At 28.1% G+C, this 15884-nt stretch overlaps 1 protein-coding gene and 1 pseudogene across 1 annotated transcript; both read left to right on the top strand.

Annotated features, from left to right (window-relative positions):
- Positions 1–5077: 5077 nt before the first annotated feature.
- Positions 5078–6072, top strand: LOC125422522 ((+)-cis,cis-nepetalactol synthase NEPS3-like; annotated as a pseudogene).
- A 7901-nt stretch (positions 6073–13973) lies between these two features.
- LOC107419257 ((+)-cis,trans-nepetalactol synthase NEPS2-like) lies at positions 13974–15035 on the top strand. The gene has a single exon (XM_016028003.4). It carries the CDS (start codon positions 14008–14010, stop codon positions 14800–14802), a length of 795 nt encoding a protein of 264 aa, XP_015883489.3. The 5' UTR covers positions 13974–14007; the 3' UTR covers positions 14803–15035.
- Positions 15036–15884: the final 849 nt, after the last annotated feature.

Raw genomic sequence — 15884 nt, 5'->3', positions numbered from 1 at the left:
AATCAAAATTTTAATTATGAAAGATTTGTTATACAAGCACAATGTGCTCACTTATCAAACATGTTCTCATAGTTTTTAAGGCTTCATTAATGAACTTTTGTATTTCCTCTTTTGCCATTTGGCTCTTTACTTTACAATCTCCTGAAGTATTTTCTTCTTATTGTTTCATTGATCTCATCCCCAAATCAAAAGGGTTCTTTTTTGTTTGTCTCTTCTCCATGGGTTTCTTGCTCATCTCTTCCTTTGCATTTTTTTGGGCTATTTATTTTTTAATTTCCTCTTGGCTCATTATATCTTAGCAACAGTTTTAGACTTCAAGCCAAAAAATAATCTTCCTATCTCTCTGTTATTGTTGTTATCTTTTTTCTAGCTTCATTAGAATATTGCCTTGTAAACTTTTTGTTGATTTTCTCCTCAAATATCCAAAGAATATGGGAGATTTGTGGATTTTCTTTATAATTGTATATACTATTGCTCACGATTTTTTTTTTTTTATGAAAATGTGGTTTTTGATGATATGAATATGAAAGAGTTAAAATTTTATTTTTCAGAGTAGTTTATGTAAATTTATCATGTATTTTTCCTTCTTTATAGAGAAGAAAAAACAAAAAGAATTGAAAGTGTGAGAGAGAACAGGATGAAGAGGTGAGAGAGCTAAAGTAAGGGGAGAATGTCCAATGGAAATTAGAATGAAATAAATTAGCACCTGGCACATTCTACAGCAAATATCTTAATTATGAATGTAAGAATTATTATTTAATAAATATTATTTGGTAAATATTTTGATAGATTTTTCGGTACCCTTACTATTATTCATAATTTAGTCTTCTTGAAACTATTTCTCACTTTATTTGTGCTAATAGTTGTTATTTGTACAACTAGATTTTCAATATTTACACATTTAAGATGAACCTTTGCTATAAACATGTCTTGTAATGTGGGAAATAACTTTGAAATCAGTTTTGTACTTAAAGTAATACTACAAGTATCAAAATAATTGCCAAATTTATTTATCAAATCATACATGTTAAGATGTTATTGGTTGATATATTCATATAATCTAAATATAGATGAATAAACTCTTAAATAGAAAAACAAAATAAAAATAAATCAATTAAATATTATCACATCATCTGCCATATTTGTGACAACTAGTGTAGGCAAATTGGGCATTGGTAGGCTGTCTAATATCCAATCCCCATATCATTTGGATGTAAATTAGAAAATGATCCAAATGTAATGATAGTTACTCTTACAATACCGAGATCTTTTCAGAGTGATTGACTTCAAGATTCAAAAAAACTCCTAAGTTAAGTGTGCTCAGGTAAAAGTAATCCAATGATGGGTGACTTTTGGAAAGCTCTAAGCAAAAAACCTTATACTGAGTGCAGTGGCTCAATTAGAAAATATCGGCAAAGAGTGACAGATCTGCTAATAGAGGCAGAAATTAATGGTATCAGAGCTTGTACCTGATTGAAAGAGTACCAACAAAGACATTGGGCCCCAAGGTGGTGTATTTTGAGACCAATTTTGGTGGATGCAAGGCACAGGTAGTCTACCATGTGTCTAATCTCACATCACTGGGTGTAGTTTAGGGGATGATTCAAATATAATGATAGTCACTCTCATAATACCAAGGCTTTTTTAGAACGATTTTAGAATTTTGAAGCCAACCGTGCTCAGGCAAGAGTTAGTCCATGGATGGGTGGCGAGGAGTTACAAATGGTATTAAAGCCTATAGTTAATCGAAAGTGTGCTAGGGAGGACCCTAAATCTCAAGGGAGGTGGATTGTGATGACAATTGTGGGCAGATACGGGGCATTAGTAGGCTAACTGTGTCCAATTTCACATCGTCCGAGTGTAAATCAGAGAATAGTTCAAATATAATAATAGTTACTTTCATAATGCCGAGGTATTTTCAAAGCTGTTGGTTTTAGGATTCGAAAGAACTTCAAAGTTAAACATGCTCAAGCAAAAGTTATGATAAAGATGGGTTACCTCTTGTGAAGCTTTGAGTTAAAAACCTCATATTGAGTCCAATGGCTAATGGGGACAATATCGACAGTGAGCAAAAAACTTCATACCAAGTACAGCGGTTAAATTGGGGATAATATCGGTAGTCCATACCAAGCGCGGTAGCTAAATTAAGGATAATATTGATAGAGAGTGATACGTCTACAAGTAGAGACGGGGTGTTACAATCATTTGGTCATCAAATTTGATAAATATTTTGATACATCTAGCATTATTGTTATACTTTATATATCTATCATGTTTAATTTTTTTATTGAAAATTTTAATTAGGAATAGAATTTAGTAGAAAATAATAAAAAAAACATTTAGAAATTTTGATGTTAGAAAAAGCAAATAAATCATTTTAATTTTTATTTTTAGATCATAAATTTTATTGAAAATTAAAGTAATAAAAAATAAAATGTTAGAAGAAAATTGTATTTCAATTCAAACATGGCAATTTTACATAAATTTATGAAATATAACATAGAAAAATGTAATAAGTTTTATGCTATTAGAATATTTCTTAACACTGTAATTTGGTACAGTTTCAACAATTGAATACATTATATCTACAGAGCAGAAAAAAGGGTAAATTCAAAGTAAAATTCTTTATATCTATAAATATGTAAAGGATCTCAATCTTTCAACCGACCTATTAATACATATTAATAATATAATTTATTAGAGACTTCTTTTATTATTGTTATTATTTTGTCTAAAATCTTCAAATATATATAAATAATGAATGGTATCATACATATAAGAGAATATAGATTTACCTTCTCCAAATCTTATTCCAATGGATATCCAGGCTATGTTTGTTTTTTCTTTTTATCCTTATTTATGTTTATCTTTTAATCATAATTATTTATTTTCTAATTTATTCAATATAAAGATCAACACTCTATCTACATCATTAACATCATATGATTTACATATGACCAATAAAACTTTATTTTTATACAATACACGTGAGTTTTGATTAAAAGGTAAAAATTATACTGGAAAAAAAAAAAATAGTACTGTTAGAGTACCATCCAAAAGTTAAAAATTATATTGGGAAAAAAAAATATTTCTAGTAATGTTAGATTACCCAGTGGCTGGCCCCTCTGCATATGATCTGCTTTCCCATCAAAGAACATTTTCCATATCAGCAAAACGCTTTTTCCCTTTCATAAACGGAACCTTTCCCTATTCCAAAAACTCCTAAGCCAAATGCCTTTTGGCAACAACGCTTTTTCTCTTCCACAACCTGCACCAAAAATTGAAATTTTATAAATGAACTCATTTTCACGACAATGGTGGGTACCTCCACAAACGTCATCAAACCTTAGTTTTTATTCTAAAAATCTATATAATGTAATTCAGTTTTTATTCTAAAAATGCACCACATAGAGTAAAAAGTATTCGATTTGCAGGAATGGAATCAGAATTCTTAATTTGGAGCTGCAATGTAAAAGGAAAGAAAATATAGAAATGTAAATATATGTATTTTTTTAATAATATTATGATTTCAAAAATTTGTTTGGACAAAATATTTTTTTGTCCAAAAAATATTTTTTGTTAAAAAACAAAAAATTTATAAATATATATATATATATATATATAATTGAGCAAAAAAAAACAAAATTCGAAATTTTTTTTTCCATTTCAATTAATATTAATATTTTAACAAAATATTTTTATATGATTACAAAGAAAAATTGCCTATAAGTGATTCAATTATTAAATTAATTATTACATGGATGACACTATGACAGTTATATAACAAGTTTCAGGTACATAAAAATGAAACAGAAAGTAGACTAAGACAAAATTAAAATTCTAGGTTTGAATGATAAAACAATTTATATGATAGAAATTCTAAGAAACTAATAGTAAATATTAATTAAAACTATTTTCATCAAAAACATTAATTAACTATTACTAAAACTTTAAGTATTAAATACACTTACCTTAGTCTATAACAACTTTATTATTGAGAAAATCACATGGAATTATTAATTGAGTTTATTATATATTTAAGCTATTAATTAAATGCATATATTTAAGCTATTAATTAAATGCATTTCGTTTTTACAAAATCAATGGATATTTTGTAACTTGAATTAGAACCCTTTATAATAATAATTGATTGGATGAGACCCTATTCGATATTTTAGAATGGAAGGCCACTTTTAACTTTGTTAAGAATAATTTTTTTGGTCACTTACAGTATTACCGTCTGTGAGTTTTCAATAGGAGGGGAAAAAAAAAAAAAAAAGAAGCTTTTTGGGTTTGTTTTTGAGTGCTTAGAAATAAGAGGAAATGAAAGAAAAGCAACACCTTAATTTTTCAAATATTTATTATATTTTTCTAAATTGTTTGTTCGTTTATAAAAATGTTATATATTTCTTAGAAACTAAAGAGAGAAAGATTAAAGCTGTTTTTAGTGAATGAGAACAGAGAATGTTTATTAAGAAATAGGGGCTTTCCAACCTTTTATTTCTTTTTGATAGAAGCCATATATGTTATTGTTGTTGTTGTTTTTTTTTTTTTTTTTTTTTTTTTGGTGTGGTTTGGTTTAATGAAAACGTCATGTCTGATTGTTGGTAGACATTTAGATATAAATTTATAGTTTCATTTTTGCATCTCTCTCCCTTTCTCATAACAAAAAAAGCCTTAATTTCAATTTCCAGATTGCTAGTGTAAGAAGTCGACATCAATTGTGAGAAGCAAAAACGACACTAATTGCCCTTGCCTAAATCTCACTTGCACAGCACGTGCTTAGTCTGCTAACCATTTTTACAGAAAATGCAATAAAGACTGATACTGATACTGCAATTTTTTATTTTTTTTTTAATTTAGAATGCAAAATGCCAAAAAATAAAAATAAAATAAAAATGGAAAGTATAAATTTGAATATTGTTTGAGCTGCCACAAGCCAATATCTCTAAAATCTATAGTATTTCATTTCTCATTCGGAAGGTCGAATTACAACGTTACAAAAGATGCTTTGAAAAAAAAAAAAAAAAAAAAAAAAAAAAAAAAAAAAAAAAAGAGAAAAACCAATTATCTTACCTATCGTCAATTATATATATACAAAAAACAATATAATATCATCAAAACCCAATCCCTTCCCACTTTACACATCCAGTTGCTTGCTGACATCTTCCAAAAATGACAAAACTTCAAGGCAAGGTGGCAACAATCACCGGCGGAGCCAGGGGCATCGGCGAGGTCACGGCCCACCACTTCATCAACCACGGCGCACAAGCCGTAGTGAACGCCGACATTCAAGAAGAAAAGGGTCAAAACGTCGCCGCATCAATCGGTTCCGACAGCTGCACCTACATCCACTGCGACGTAACCGACGAGGACCAGGTCAAATCCCTAGTCCAATTCACCGTCCGTACGTACGGACCCCTCGACGTAATGTTCAGCAACGCCGGCATAACGAACGCCGGAGTCCAAACCGTCTTGGACCTCGACCTGTCGGCGTTCGACAAGGTCATCGCCGTGAACACGAGAGGAATGGCGGCGTGTGTGAAGCACGCGGCGCGTGTGATGAAGGAGAGAGGAGTTAGGGGAAGCATAATATGCACGGCGAACACGTTTGCGACTCGGGGGCTCGGTGTCTGCACGGACTACGTGATGTCGAAGCACGCGGTGATCGGGCTTGTGAGGTCAGCGAGTTTGCAGCTCGCCGGCGATGGGATAAGAGTGAAAAGCGTGTCGCCGGGGCCAGCGGGGACGCCGATGACGTGCGGGGGTTTGGGAGCTGAGAGGGAGGAAACTGAGAAGGTGGTGGAAAAGATGTCGAGGTTGAAAGGTATGCTGAAGGAGAAGCATGTGGCTGATGCGGTGTCGTTTTGGCCTCTGATGAGTCGGAGTTCGTGACTGGGATTGATTTGGCCGTTGACGGAGGATTTGTTGTGCCACGTGAGGTTCTGTGGGGTTTTCGGCGGCTATTTTATTTGGTTTAAATAATGTGGCGTTGACCAGTTTAGAGAATCCAACTCCATCAATCATCTTTTTTTTCTTCTCCTTCCACCACCACTACCACAACACCCCCCCCCCCCCCCCCCCCCTCTCTCTCTCTTTTTTGGGTCAAAAAATGCGTATCAATCATCTGCTTTTTATTTATTTATTTAAAAGTGGAATTGATTATTATGAGCTTGAACTGCTGAATTGTTTATCATATCTGAATGGAAAGAATTTTAAATTAAATGAGAAATGTTTTTTGTGAATTACTGACTTCGTTAAATTAATTGATGATCGCTCTGCTCATGCTAAGTATATAATATATATATATATATATATATATATATATATAATTATATATCAGGGCCGGCTGAAGGCATAGGCAAATAAGGCATATGCCTAGGACCGCCGTTTTATTGTGCCTCCAAAAAATATATTTTCTATATATATATATATATATATATCAAATAAAATATAATTATTAATTTATTTTGAAAATATAAAAAGTTGACTTTTGTTAGGATTTTAAATTATTTTTAATTGATCATTATCTATAATTAATTTTATTTTTTAAAAAGAACACTAATCAAGTTTAATTGAAACTTTTTATATTATATTTATATAATTAATTAGATTGTAACGGTAAAAAAAGAAAAAAACACATTTAAATACTCAGTCTTGTTTATGCATAGTTTATACGTGTTTTTTCTATTGCTCACTTTCTTTATTCTCTTCTTCTCATTCATTGTTTCTCATTCACTCATTTCATATTTGTTTATTTTTTTATATACTCAATATACATAATTGCAATTCTAACATAGAAGGTCTCAAAATAAAAGGTAAACTTGTTGATTTTTATTTATTTTAATGAATTTATATTCATTCTCCTAATATATATATATATATATATATATATTATTTTATGTGAATTCATGATGCAATTATTTATTAATTATTCTTATTGTTCACATATATATATAGCTCACGATTCTGTATTTTGTGTTTTATTTTATTTTTTTATATCTTTTATTCAACTAAATTGATTAGATTTTAATCCTTATATGTTTTTTTTAATTTGGGCCAATTATTCTCCTAGATGCTCATTATAATTAATCTAAATAAAAGTTTTGTTTGTTCTTTTATCATACTCATGTAAGTAACAGATTTTAAAGTATCATCAAATTGAAAGTATAAGGCATAAATAAGGTTTTATTGTTTCTTTAATTTTAAGCATTTTAATTTCTATAAAATATTAGGAATCTATATTTTCTATTATTTGAATATAAATATATCTGCTAGAAAATATGACTCTGGATATACAAAACGTATGGAAAAAAAAAAAACAAAAATAGAAGAACTTATTCAATCTCAAAAAGGAGCACTTGATAGGTTTGTTACTAATACTAAAAATCAAAACTCATAAAAACCAATTGAAAATTTAAATAAAAAAACAATTGAATTTTCACTAGAAGATAATACTTTATTAGGACAAAAATAAATCTGTCAAGAACTTTCTAATGATCATAATCTAATTCACCAAATATTAATATTAAAGAAGAAGATAATAATAATATGAATTAATTGATCAAGAAGATAAAAAATTTAATGATATTGATGAAACTATTGTTCAAAATATAAATAATCCAGCACAATGGGAAAACATAAATACAAATTTAATAGAATTATTAGTTGTAAAAGGTCCAATTAGAGAAACCAATTTATGTCTTCCAAATGATGAAAATTCTAGACACTTTTTTACAGTTCATTACATTCGAAAATTACCTAATGGAGAAAAACATGATAGGAGATGGTTAGTATATTCAAAAGAATTAGATAAAGTATTTTGCTTTTGTTGTAAATTATTTAGTTAAAAATCAATTACAATTCAATTAGCAAACGAAGGATTTCAAGATTGGAAAAATCTTAGTGCCAAGCTTAAAAGTCATGAAATAAGCAGTGAACATATTATAAATATGAATATTTGGTTTGATATTGAAATGAAATTACTTAAAAATAAAACCATTGATCAAAATTTACAAGAAAAGATAAACAAGGAAAAAGAGCATTGGAGGAACATATTAGTCAGAATTATTGCCGTAGTTTAAAAATCTTGCAAAAAATAATTTGGCATTTCGTGGTACAAATGAGAAGATTTATCACGATAACAATGGAAATTTTTTAAGTTTAATTGGAATGATTGCAGAATTTGATCCTATAATGCAAGAACACCTTAAATGTATTCAAAATGGTAAAATTCATAATCATTATCTTGGTCATAACATACGAAATAAGTTAAAAAATATATTAGGATCAGAAATAAAAAGTATTATAATTAAAAAGTTAAAAGAAGCAAAATACTTTTCAGTTATACTTGATTGTTCTCCAGATATAAGTCATCAAGAACAAATATCTCTTATATTAAGATGTATCGATATTCCAACGAGTCCAATCAAAATAGAAGATTATTTTTTAGAATTTTTAAAAGTGGATAATACATCAGGAAAATGTCTTTTTGTTATGCTTACTAGTATAATAAAAAATTTTGAACCTGATATAAATGATATAAGAGGACAAGAATATGATAATGGGTCTAATATGACAGGTAAACAACAAGGCGTACAAAAGAGTTGTTAGATATAAATTCCAGAGCTTTTTATACACCATGTGGTCGTCACAGTCTTAATTTAGTGCTTTGTGATTTGGCTGATTCTTGTCCTAGTGCTATAACATTTTTTAGCGTGACACAGCATATACACCCATTATTTTCTTCTTCTACAAAAAGATGGAAAATTTTGCAAAACCATGTTTTTAGTTTAATTCTTAAACCATTGTCACAAACACATTGGGAAAATCGTCTTGAAAGTGTTAAAGTAATAAAATATCAAGCTCCACAAATAAGATATGCTTTATATCAACTAGCAAAAACTAGTGATGAACCTAAAACAAAAAGTGAAGCAATTTCTTTAGTAACATATAAGATTGAAAATTTTGAATTTTTGTTATGTATGATTCTTTGGTATGGTATATTATTTGCAGTATACACTGTTATGAAATTTTTACAACATAAAGATATGAATATTACCATTGTATTAGATCAATTAAAAGGTTTTGTTTCTTTTTTTAATAACTATAGAGAAAACGGGTTTACATCTGCTGTGATTTGTGCTAAAGAGATTGCCAATGAAATGAATGTAGAACCAAAATTTTGTGAAAAACATGTAATCAGAAGAAAGAAAGAATTTGATGAGAATGAAACTAACGAGATGAGATTTTCACCTGGAGAATCTTTCAAAATTAATGGTTTCAACTATATAGTTGATCATGTCATTTCTTAACTTCAAAATAGGTTTGAACAGTTTAAGATATATTAAGATAATTTTGATTTTTTATATGATGTAGAAAAATTAAAATTGCTTGGTGATGATTTTCTAAAAGAAAAATGTTTAAATCTTGAAAACTTTTAAAATATAACATGTTATTTGATATTGCTTGTTTAGATTTATTTTCAGAACTAAAAGTTTTAAAAGAAATAATAAATCTTAAAATAAAAACAACTTGAGATGGTAAACCTTATAAGAAGATTAAATTTTTTTCCCAACACATGGATAGCTTATAGAATAATACTGACAATACCTATAAGTATAGCTTCAGCAGAAAGGAGTTTTTCAAAATTAAAATTAATAAAATCTTATTTACGTTCAACAATGTCTTAAGAAAGATTAAATAATTTAGCAATTTTATCAATTGAAAATGATTTATTATCAAAACTTGAATATAAAAATTTAATTAATAACCTAACATCTCAAAAAATCAGAAAATTAAATTTTATATAAAAATTTATTTTCTAAAAACAATTATTTAATTTAAAAAAAAAAATACTAAGGCCCCAAGTATTTTTCTTGAGCCTCAAAAATAGTTGAGACGGCTATATATATATATATATATATATATACATACACACTAAATGTATATTTTGTTTTTGTTTGTAACTAAGAGACGTTTGTCTGCCTTAAAATTGTTTTGTCTTCTTATTTCTTTTATTATTAGGTCTTCATCTTCCATTATTACCAAAAACAAAATAAGCCACTTTCAGGATTGATGGACGGTGCCATTTTAGTTTAGTAGAGAAAAAATTTAATTCAGGCACAATTTTCACAAATATTCTCTTACTTTGCTCATTTCAAAAGTTGGAAACTTTTTTTAAAGGAGGCCATGAAAATATACCGTTAAGATAATTCACAAGAATTAATGAAGGCACAAGCCAAACAAAGGACTCAAAAGTATGAAAGACCACTTTACCAAGTCATGAATTCATGAATCTACACTGGCCTCTAGTCCGTGCCAACTAAACTATAAGCTACTCTAGAAAAATAAAGTACATACGTTGAAACTGACCAATTTGTCTCAAATAAGTACATAATTGGAAATGAATTTATATATATTATATGTAAAAAGATATCATATGTGAATCTTTTCCAATGGCCATTCAAGAATTCCACCATGGAAATTCCACTTTTAAAATATGGACGTCATTTCAGGCATTTTAGTCCAGAAGCATCTCATTGGGTACTCACATACATGTATAAAGCAGAATTATTAAATTTCCTAAAAATCTTTCTGGTATTTTATTATTATTTTTCTGTTGCAAAATTCTTCACAGTTTGAGAAAGGTGAATTGTCCTATTTAATATTTTTTTTACCAAGTATCCGACTTTATTTATGTGTGTGCATAAGGTGGTCTTCTTTAATATATTATGCACATATATATAGTATGTTACCATACTAGCATTATACATGAAGTTGATTATTTGTTTGTATTTTGATGATAAAAATTATTTATTCCAAGCTGTATAAGTGGAAAACAAATAATAAATACAGAGAATTGATCCTAAACCAGCTAATAGTTTTTGTATAGCTCCAATTTAGGGGTAATCCAAAGCTAAAATTCTCACATTAATCATAAACTAAGCTTAGTGTGGTATATAAACCAAGTTTAGGATCCCAAATGTTAATTTGGCTAGCAGTTTTGAAAAAAGTCTGGTGGATTATCAAATTGTTATATTTGTTAGGAGTTTTATATATTTTACCTCTCAAAAATTAAAATTGATTTGTGTATTAGGGATTGATGACAATAATTACTTTTCAAATTTAAGTTAATTTAGTCCTCTTAGCTAGAGACAATCCAATAGCAAATTTCATTATTTAAAGACTTTGAGTTTGTATCTCCATTTCCGTTATAATGCGGGAAAAAGCCAATTTGCTAAAAAGCAAGTAAGAGTTTGATATAATTTCTTTCACATAGTTGTGAATTTTTTTATTTATTTTTTATTTTTTTGGCATTCATATAGTTGTCAATTGTTAATTTTTAAAAGTGCAATATCATCTTCCTAAAAATATACAAGAAATATAAATTAGTTTTCAATTGTGTTTATATAACAGACAATTTTAATACCCATACATAGTTGTTACAAAGTACTAATAAAAAAATTAATTACAATATTTTGGTAATTTTGCAATTTATATCCTTAACTTTTTAATTTAGTTAGCTCTTTAAACCATTAATTTTTTTAATTTATAACAATTTGAATCTTATTTAACTTTTGACAAGAGTGTTTAATGGCCATTTTAGTGAATTACAGACTTCGTTAAATTAATTGATGATCATTGTAATGGCCATTTTAATATATCATGCACATATATATATGGTATGTTACATACTAGCATCATACATGAGGTTGATTATTTGTTCTTATTTTGATGACAAAAATCACTACTTCAAGCTGTATGAGTAAAAAATAAACATTTCCAATAATAAATATAGAGAGTCAATCCTAAATGAACTAATAGTTTTTGCAGAGTTCCAGTTTAGAGGTAATCCAAAGCTAAAATTCTTGCACTAATCATAAACTAAGCTTAGTGTGGTATATAAACTAAGTTTAGGATAATGTTAATTTGGCTAGCAGTTTTCAAAAAACTCTAGTGGATTATCAAACTGTTATATTTTTGAGGAATTGGTACAAGTTACATTCAAGGTTCAAAAAATTAATATCGACGAAAATATCGAAGGTTTAAAATATCAAATATTATTGAATATGGATAAAAACTCATAAAAATAACAGAAATTGATGGTTTAAAAAATATATTTTTTTAAAAATTTTTAAATTAACTTATTTATTCAATTAATTATCAAATTTACTATAAAATTTACAAAAATATTGAATAGATTTTATATTTTTCTTAGTCAATCAATATATAGTAAGTGTTAATGGTCATAAATATATTTATTATTAATAAAAATGTAAAAATATATATTTGATAAAAATATTTGTTAATTAATATATATAAAATAACTATTACAATTATATTATATTTCATAAAATATTATTTTAGTACCACATAGAAATCCTAGGTGATTGAAAATTATTAGTCTCTTCTTCATCCCCATTTTAAAATGTGAAATATGAAAAATAATTATTAAAAATTATATCTCTTTTATAATTTTGCATATAATTATTAATATACTAATCATATGAATCTTATATTAAATGCAGATGTCGTTATTGATAATCATTATATGATATTGGTTGACTGTATATAAAATTATTATTTTTTTATGGTTGAGTTTGAAACAGTATTTACAAGTTACTACTTGACCATATTTCATAAACATTCATCGATATTCCATTAATTCATTTAGTTATATTTGCGAAGAATATATTTCTATACATCTTTATAATATTTATCTATTTTATAATATTTATCATTTAGTTCACATATATATATATATATATATATATATATATTTATATTTTTGTCCATATTATAATTTATATCTACTTAATAATATTTATTAAAATATTAAATTTATTATAATAAAAAAATACTATGTAAGTACACAGTTAGAAATTAATAATATTTATTAATCTTTTAATAAATTTTTTTTAAGAATTTAAATTTAATTGAAATTTTTTTAGAAATTTTAAAAATTTCATAAAAATTTCAAAAAAATTCATGGAAATTATAAAATTTTTAATAAAATTGTGAAAAAATTGATGTGGATATTTGATGAAAGTTTCAATAGAAATTTTGTAAAAAAAAAAAAAAAAATTGGTGGAAATTTTTGAAATTTTATCCATTTCCATTTGAATCTAAAATTTCCTATCAACCTTTCAAAAATGTAGAAATTTAGAAGAAATTTCACCATTCTTTATATTTTTTAATCCATGATCACATTACTTATATGAAAGTATATTATATTTCAAACTCAAAGATATTAAACTAATTTTAAAACTTTACATTTTAAAACTAGGAAGATTTTCAAAATTAATTTTAAAATTCTATAATTTAGTATCTTTTAGTTTAAAATTCAATACAATTTAACATTAATAGCGTGAGACGATTGTTAGATTTTATTTAGTTAAAAATCAAAATCCAAATTGTAACAAATTCAAAAATCCCTTCCATTCTTGTTATTTTTTTGATGGAAAATATAAAATTTCCATTTTTAATATCGAAGGAGCTAATTTAGTTATAAAGTAACTGAATAGCTATATATATTTATATATATATATATATATATATATATATTTAACAGGATATATATATGTTGAATATATATATATATATATAAAAGAAAAAATAAATTTACTTCTTAAATAATATTTATATGTATAACATACGATTTTAATGCCCATTCATAGTTATTACAAAGTAATAATACTAACCTTCATCTAATTGACAGTATTATTATTGTATATTAATTGACAATTATTTTTGTATAAATTTAATATATATATATATATATATATATATTAAATTTTTCTATGTTTTTGATGACATCATATTGTTCTGTCCGACCTAATCATGGATCTATACATAAATATTTTATTTTTTTATATAATTTTTTATTATCTAATTATATAATAAAATTAGAATAAAAATTACATTAATAAATAAAAATCCGTATATATATATATATATATATATATGTATGACTTCTTCCACTACACCCTATCCTACTTCCGAAAAATGACAGACTGTCAACCAATCGCTAACAAGAAACTCCACGGCAAGGTGGCAATAGTCACTGGTGGTGCCAGCGGCATCGGCGAAGCCACGGCGCGTCGATTCTCCGACCACGGCGCACGAGCCGTAGTGATCGCCGACATACAAGACGAGAAGGGCCAAAACGTCGCCGCATCGATTGGTCCCGACCGCTGCACCTATATCCACTGCGACGTAACCGACGAGGACCAGGTCAAATCCCTCGTCGAAACCACCGTCCGTACGTACGGACGACTCGATGTCATGTTCAGCAACGCCGGCACGACGACCCCCGGAAGCCAAACCGTTTTGGACCTCGACATGTCGGCGCTTGACGAGCTCATCGCCGTCAACGCACGGGGAATGGTGGCGTGTGTGAAGCACGCGGCGCGGGAGATGAAGGAGCGGGGAACGAGGGGTAGCGTGATCTGCACCGGGAGCGTGATGGCCACGCGAGGGTTCGATGTCGGAACCGACTACGTGATGTCGAAGCACGCCGTGTTGGGGCTCGTGAGGTCTGCGAGTCTCCAGCTCGCCGGAGATGGAATTCGAGTGAACTGCGTGTCGCCGGGAACGGTGGGGACGCCGTTGGTTCGCCGGAGATTGGGTGCAGTGGAGATGGAGGAAGTGGAAAAAGTGGTGGAGACGCGGTCTATGTTGAAAGGTGTGCTCAGGGAGAACCACGTGGCTGATACGGTGTCGTTTCTTGCTTCGGATGAGTCGGAGTTCGTGACTGGGCATGATTTTGTTGTGGATGGCTTGTTTGTTCCACCTCGCTGATCTGGCCGGCCTGGCTTTTTTTTATTATTATTATTATATTTTTTTTCCTCACATATTGTGCCGTTGGCTATGTGGGTGAAAAAGTCTTATGGTGAGTCAGCAACTATTTTTATTACCATAAGAAAAAGAAACTAGAGGAAGAAAAAAAATATATATATATATTGGAGTAAAAGCTATGTTTAATTCAAAAGTTAGATATGATAAAAATAAAATAAAATTAAAGTTTGATAATACCCTCTAATTTTGTCAGGAAGGAGAGTGATACAAGTTACAGCTTTGCAATGTTTGGTAATATTTTATATTAAAAAATAAAATTTAATGAGACACTTATGGTAAGGGTAATAGAACAAAAAGATAAAGTAGGTAGTTTAAAGTCTCATTGAAGTTAATACAGCTTCTGTATTTAAGAAAGACAAAAGTGTGCTTTTTAAAGGACAAGCCGAAAATGCCTATTTTGTCTCCTGTTTTAAAGAGTTAATTTTTAAAAAATGGTTTCGGTTATCTTTTTATGTTGACTAGCATGATTTGAGAGCCAATTCACGTTTTTATTTAATATTATATTTATTTTAATTTAATTTAATTTTTATATCATTATTATACTAATTAAAAGAAAATTTGGATAAAATGAAAGAGAAAATAGAAATAAAACAATAATTTTTTGTAGATAAAAAGAAAAATGTAAATAAAGGATATTGTTAAAGAATCTTTTAAAATTTTACTATGTATTTGAAAAGATGCTCTTTGTTATGCTTTTAATAAAAAATGCGGAATGTGATTTTTATTTCAAAAAGTTCTTTGAAATGCTTTTGGTCATGAAGTGTTAAACTATTAATTTGTAACTAATAATTAGCCCATATATTATTATTATTATTGTTATTATTATTATTATTATCATTCTTTTTAGCATTATTACTAAAAACTATTTGCCCTTTTGACAGACAGTGGCGGTAAAATCCATCGCATTTCATAAAAAAAAAAAAAAGTGTTTTAATTAACTAAGAGTATCAATTATCTTTTTTACAACAGTCTAATGGTAAAGGAATTCCCATCTCCATACCTTACTTACCAATAATTTTCGAAAA

Source organism: Ziziphus jujuba, chromosome 2 (genome assembly GCF_031755915.1).
Source record: "Ziziphus jujuba cultivar Dongzao chromosome 2, ASM3175591v1".
In the NCBI taxonomy this organism is placed as follows: Eukaryota; Viridiplantae; Streptophyta; class Magnoliopsida; order Rosales; family Rhamnaceae; genus Ziziphus; species Ziziphus jujuba.
The sequence above is the reverse complement of the archived record's forward strand: the minus strand, read 5'-3'. Positions and strand labels throughout refer to the sequence as shown.

Coding starts and splice junctions, on each gene's coding strand:
- LOC107419257 (XM_016028003.4), top strand. CDS start 14,008: ATGACAGACTGTCAACCAATCGCTAACAAGAAACTCCACGGCAAGGTG.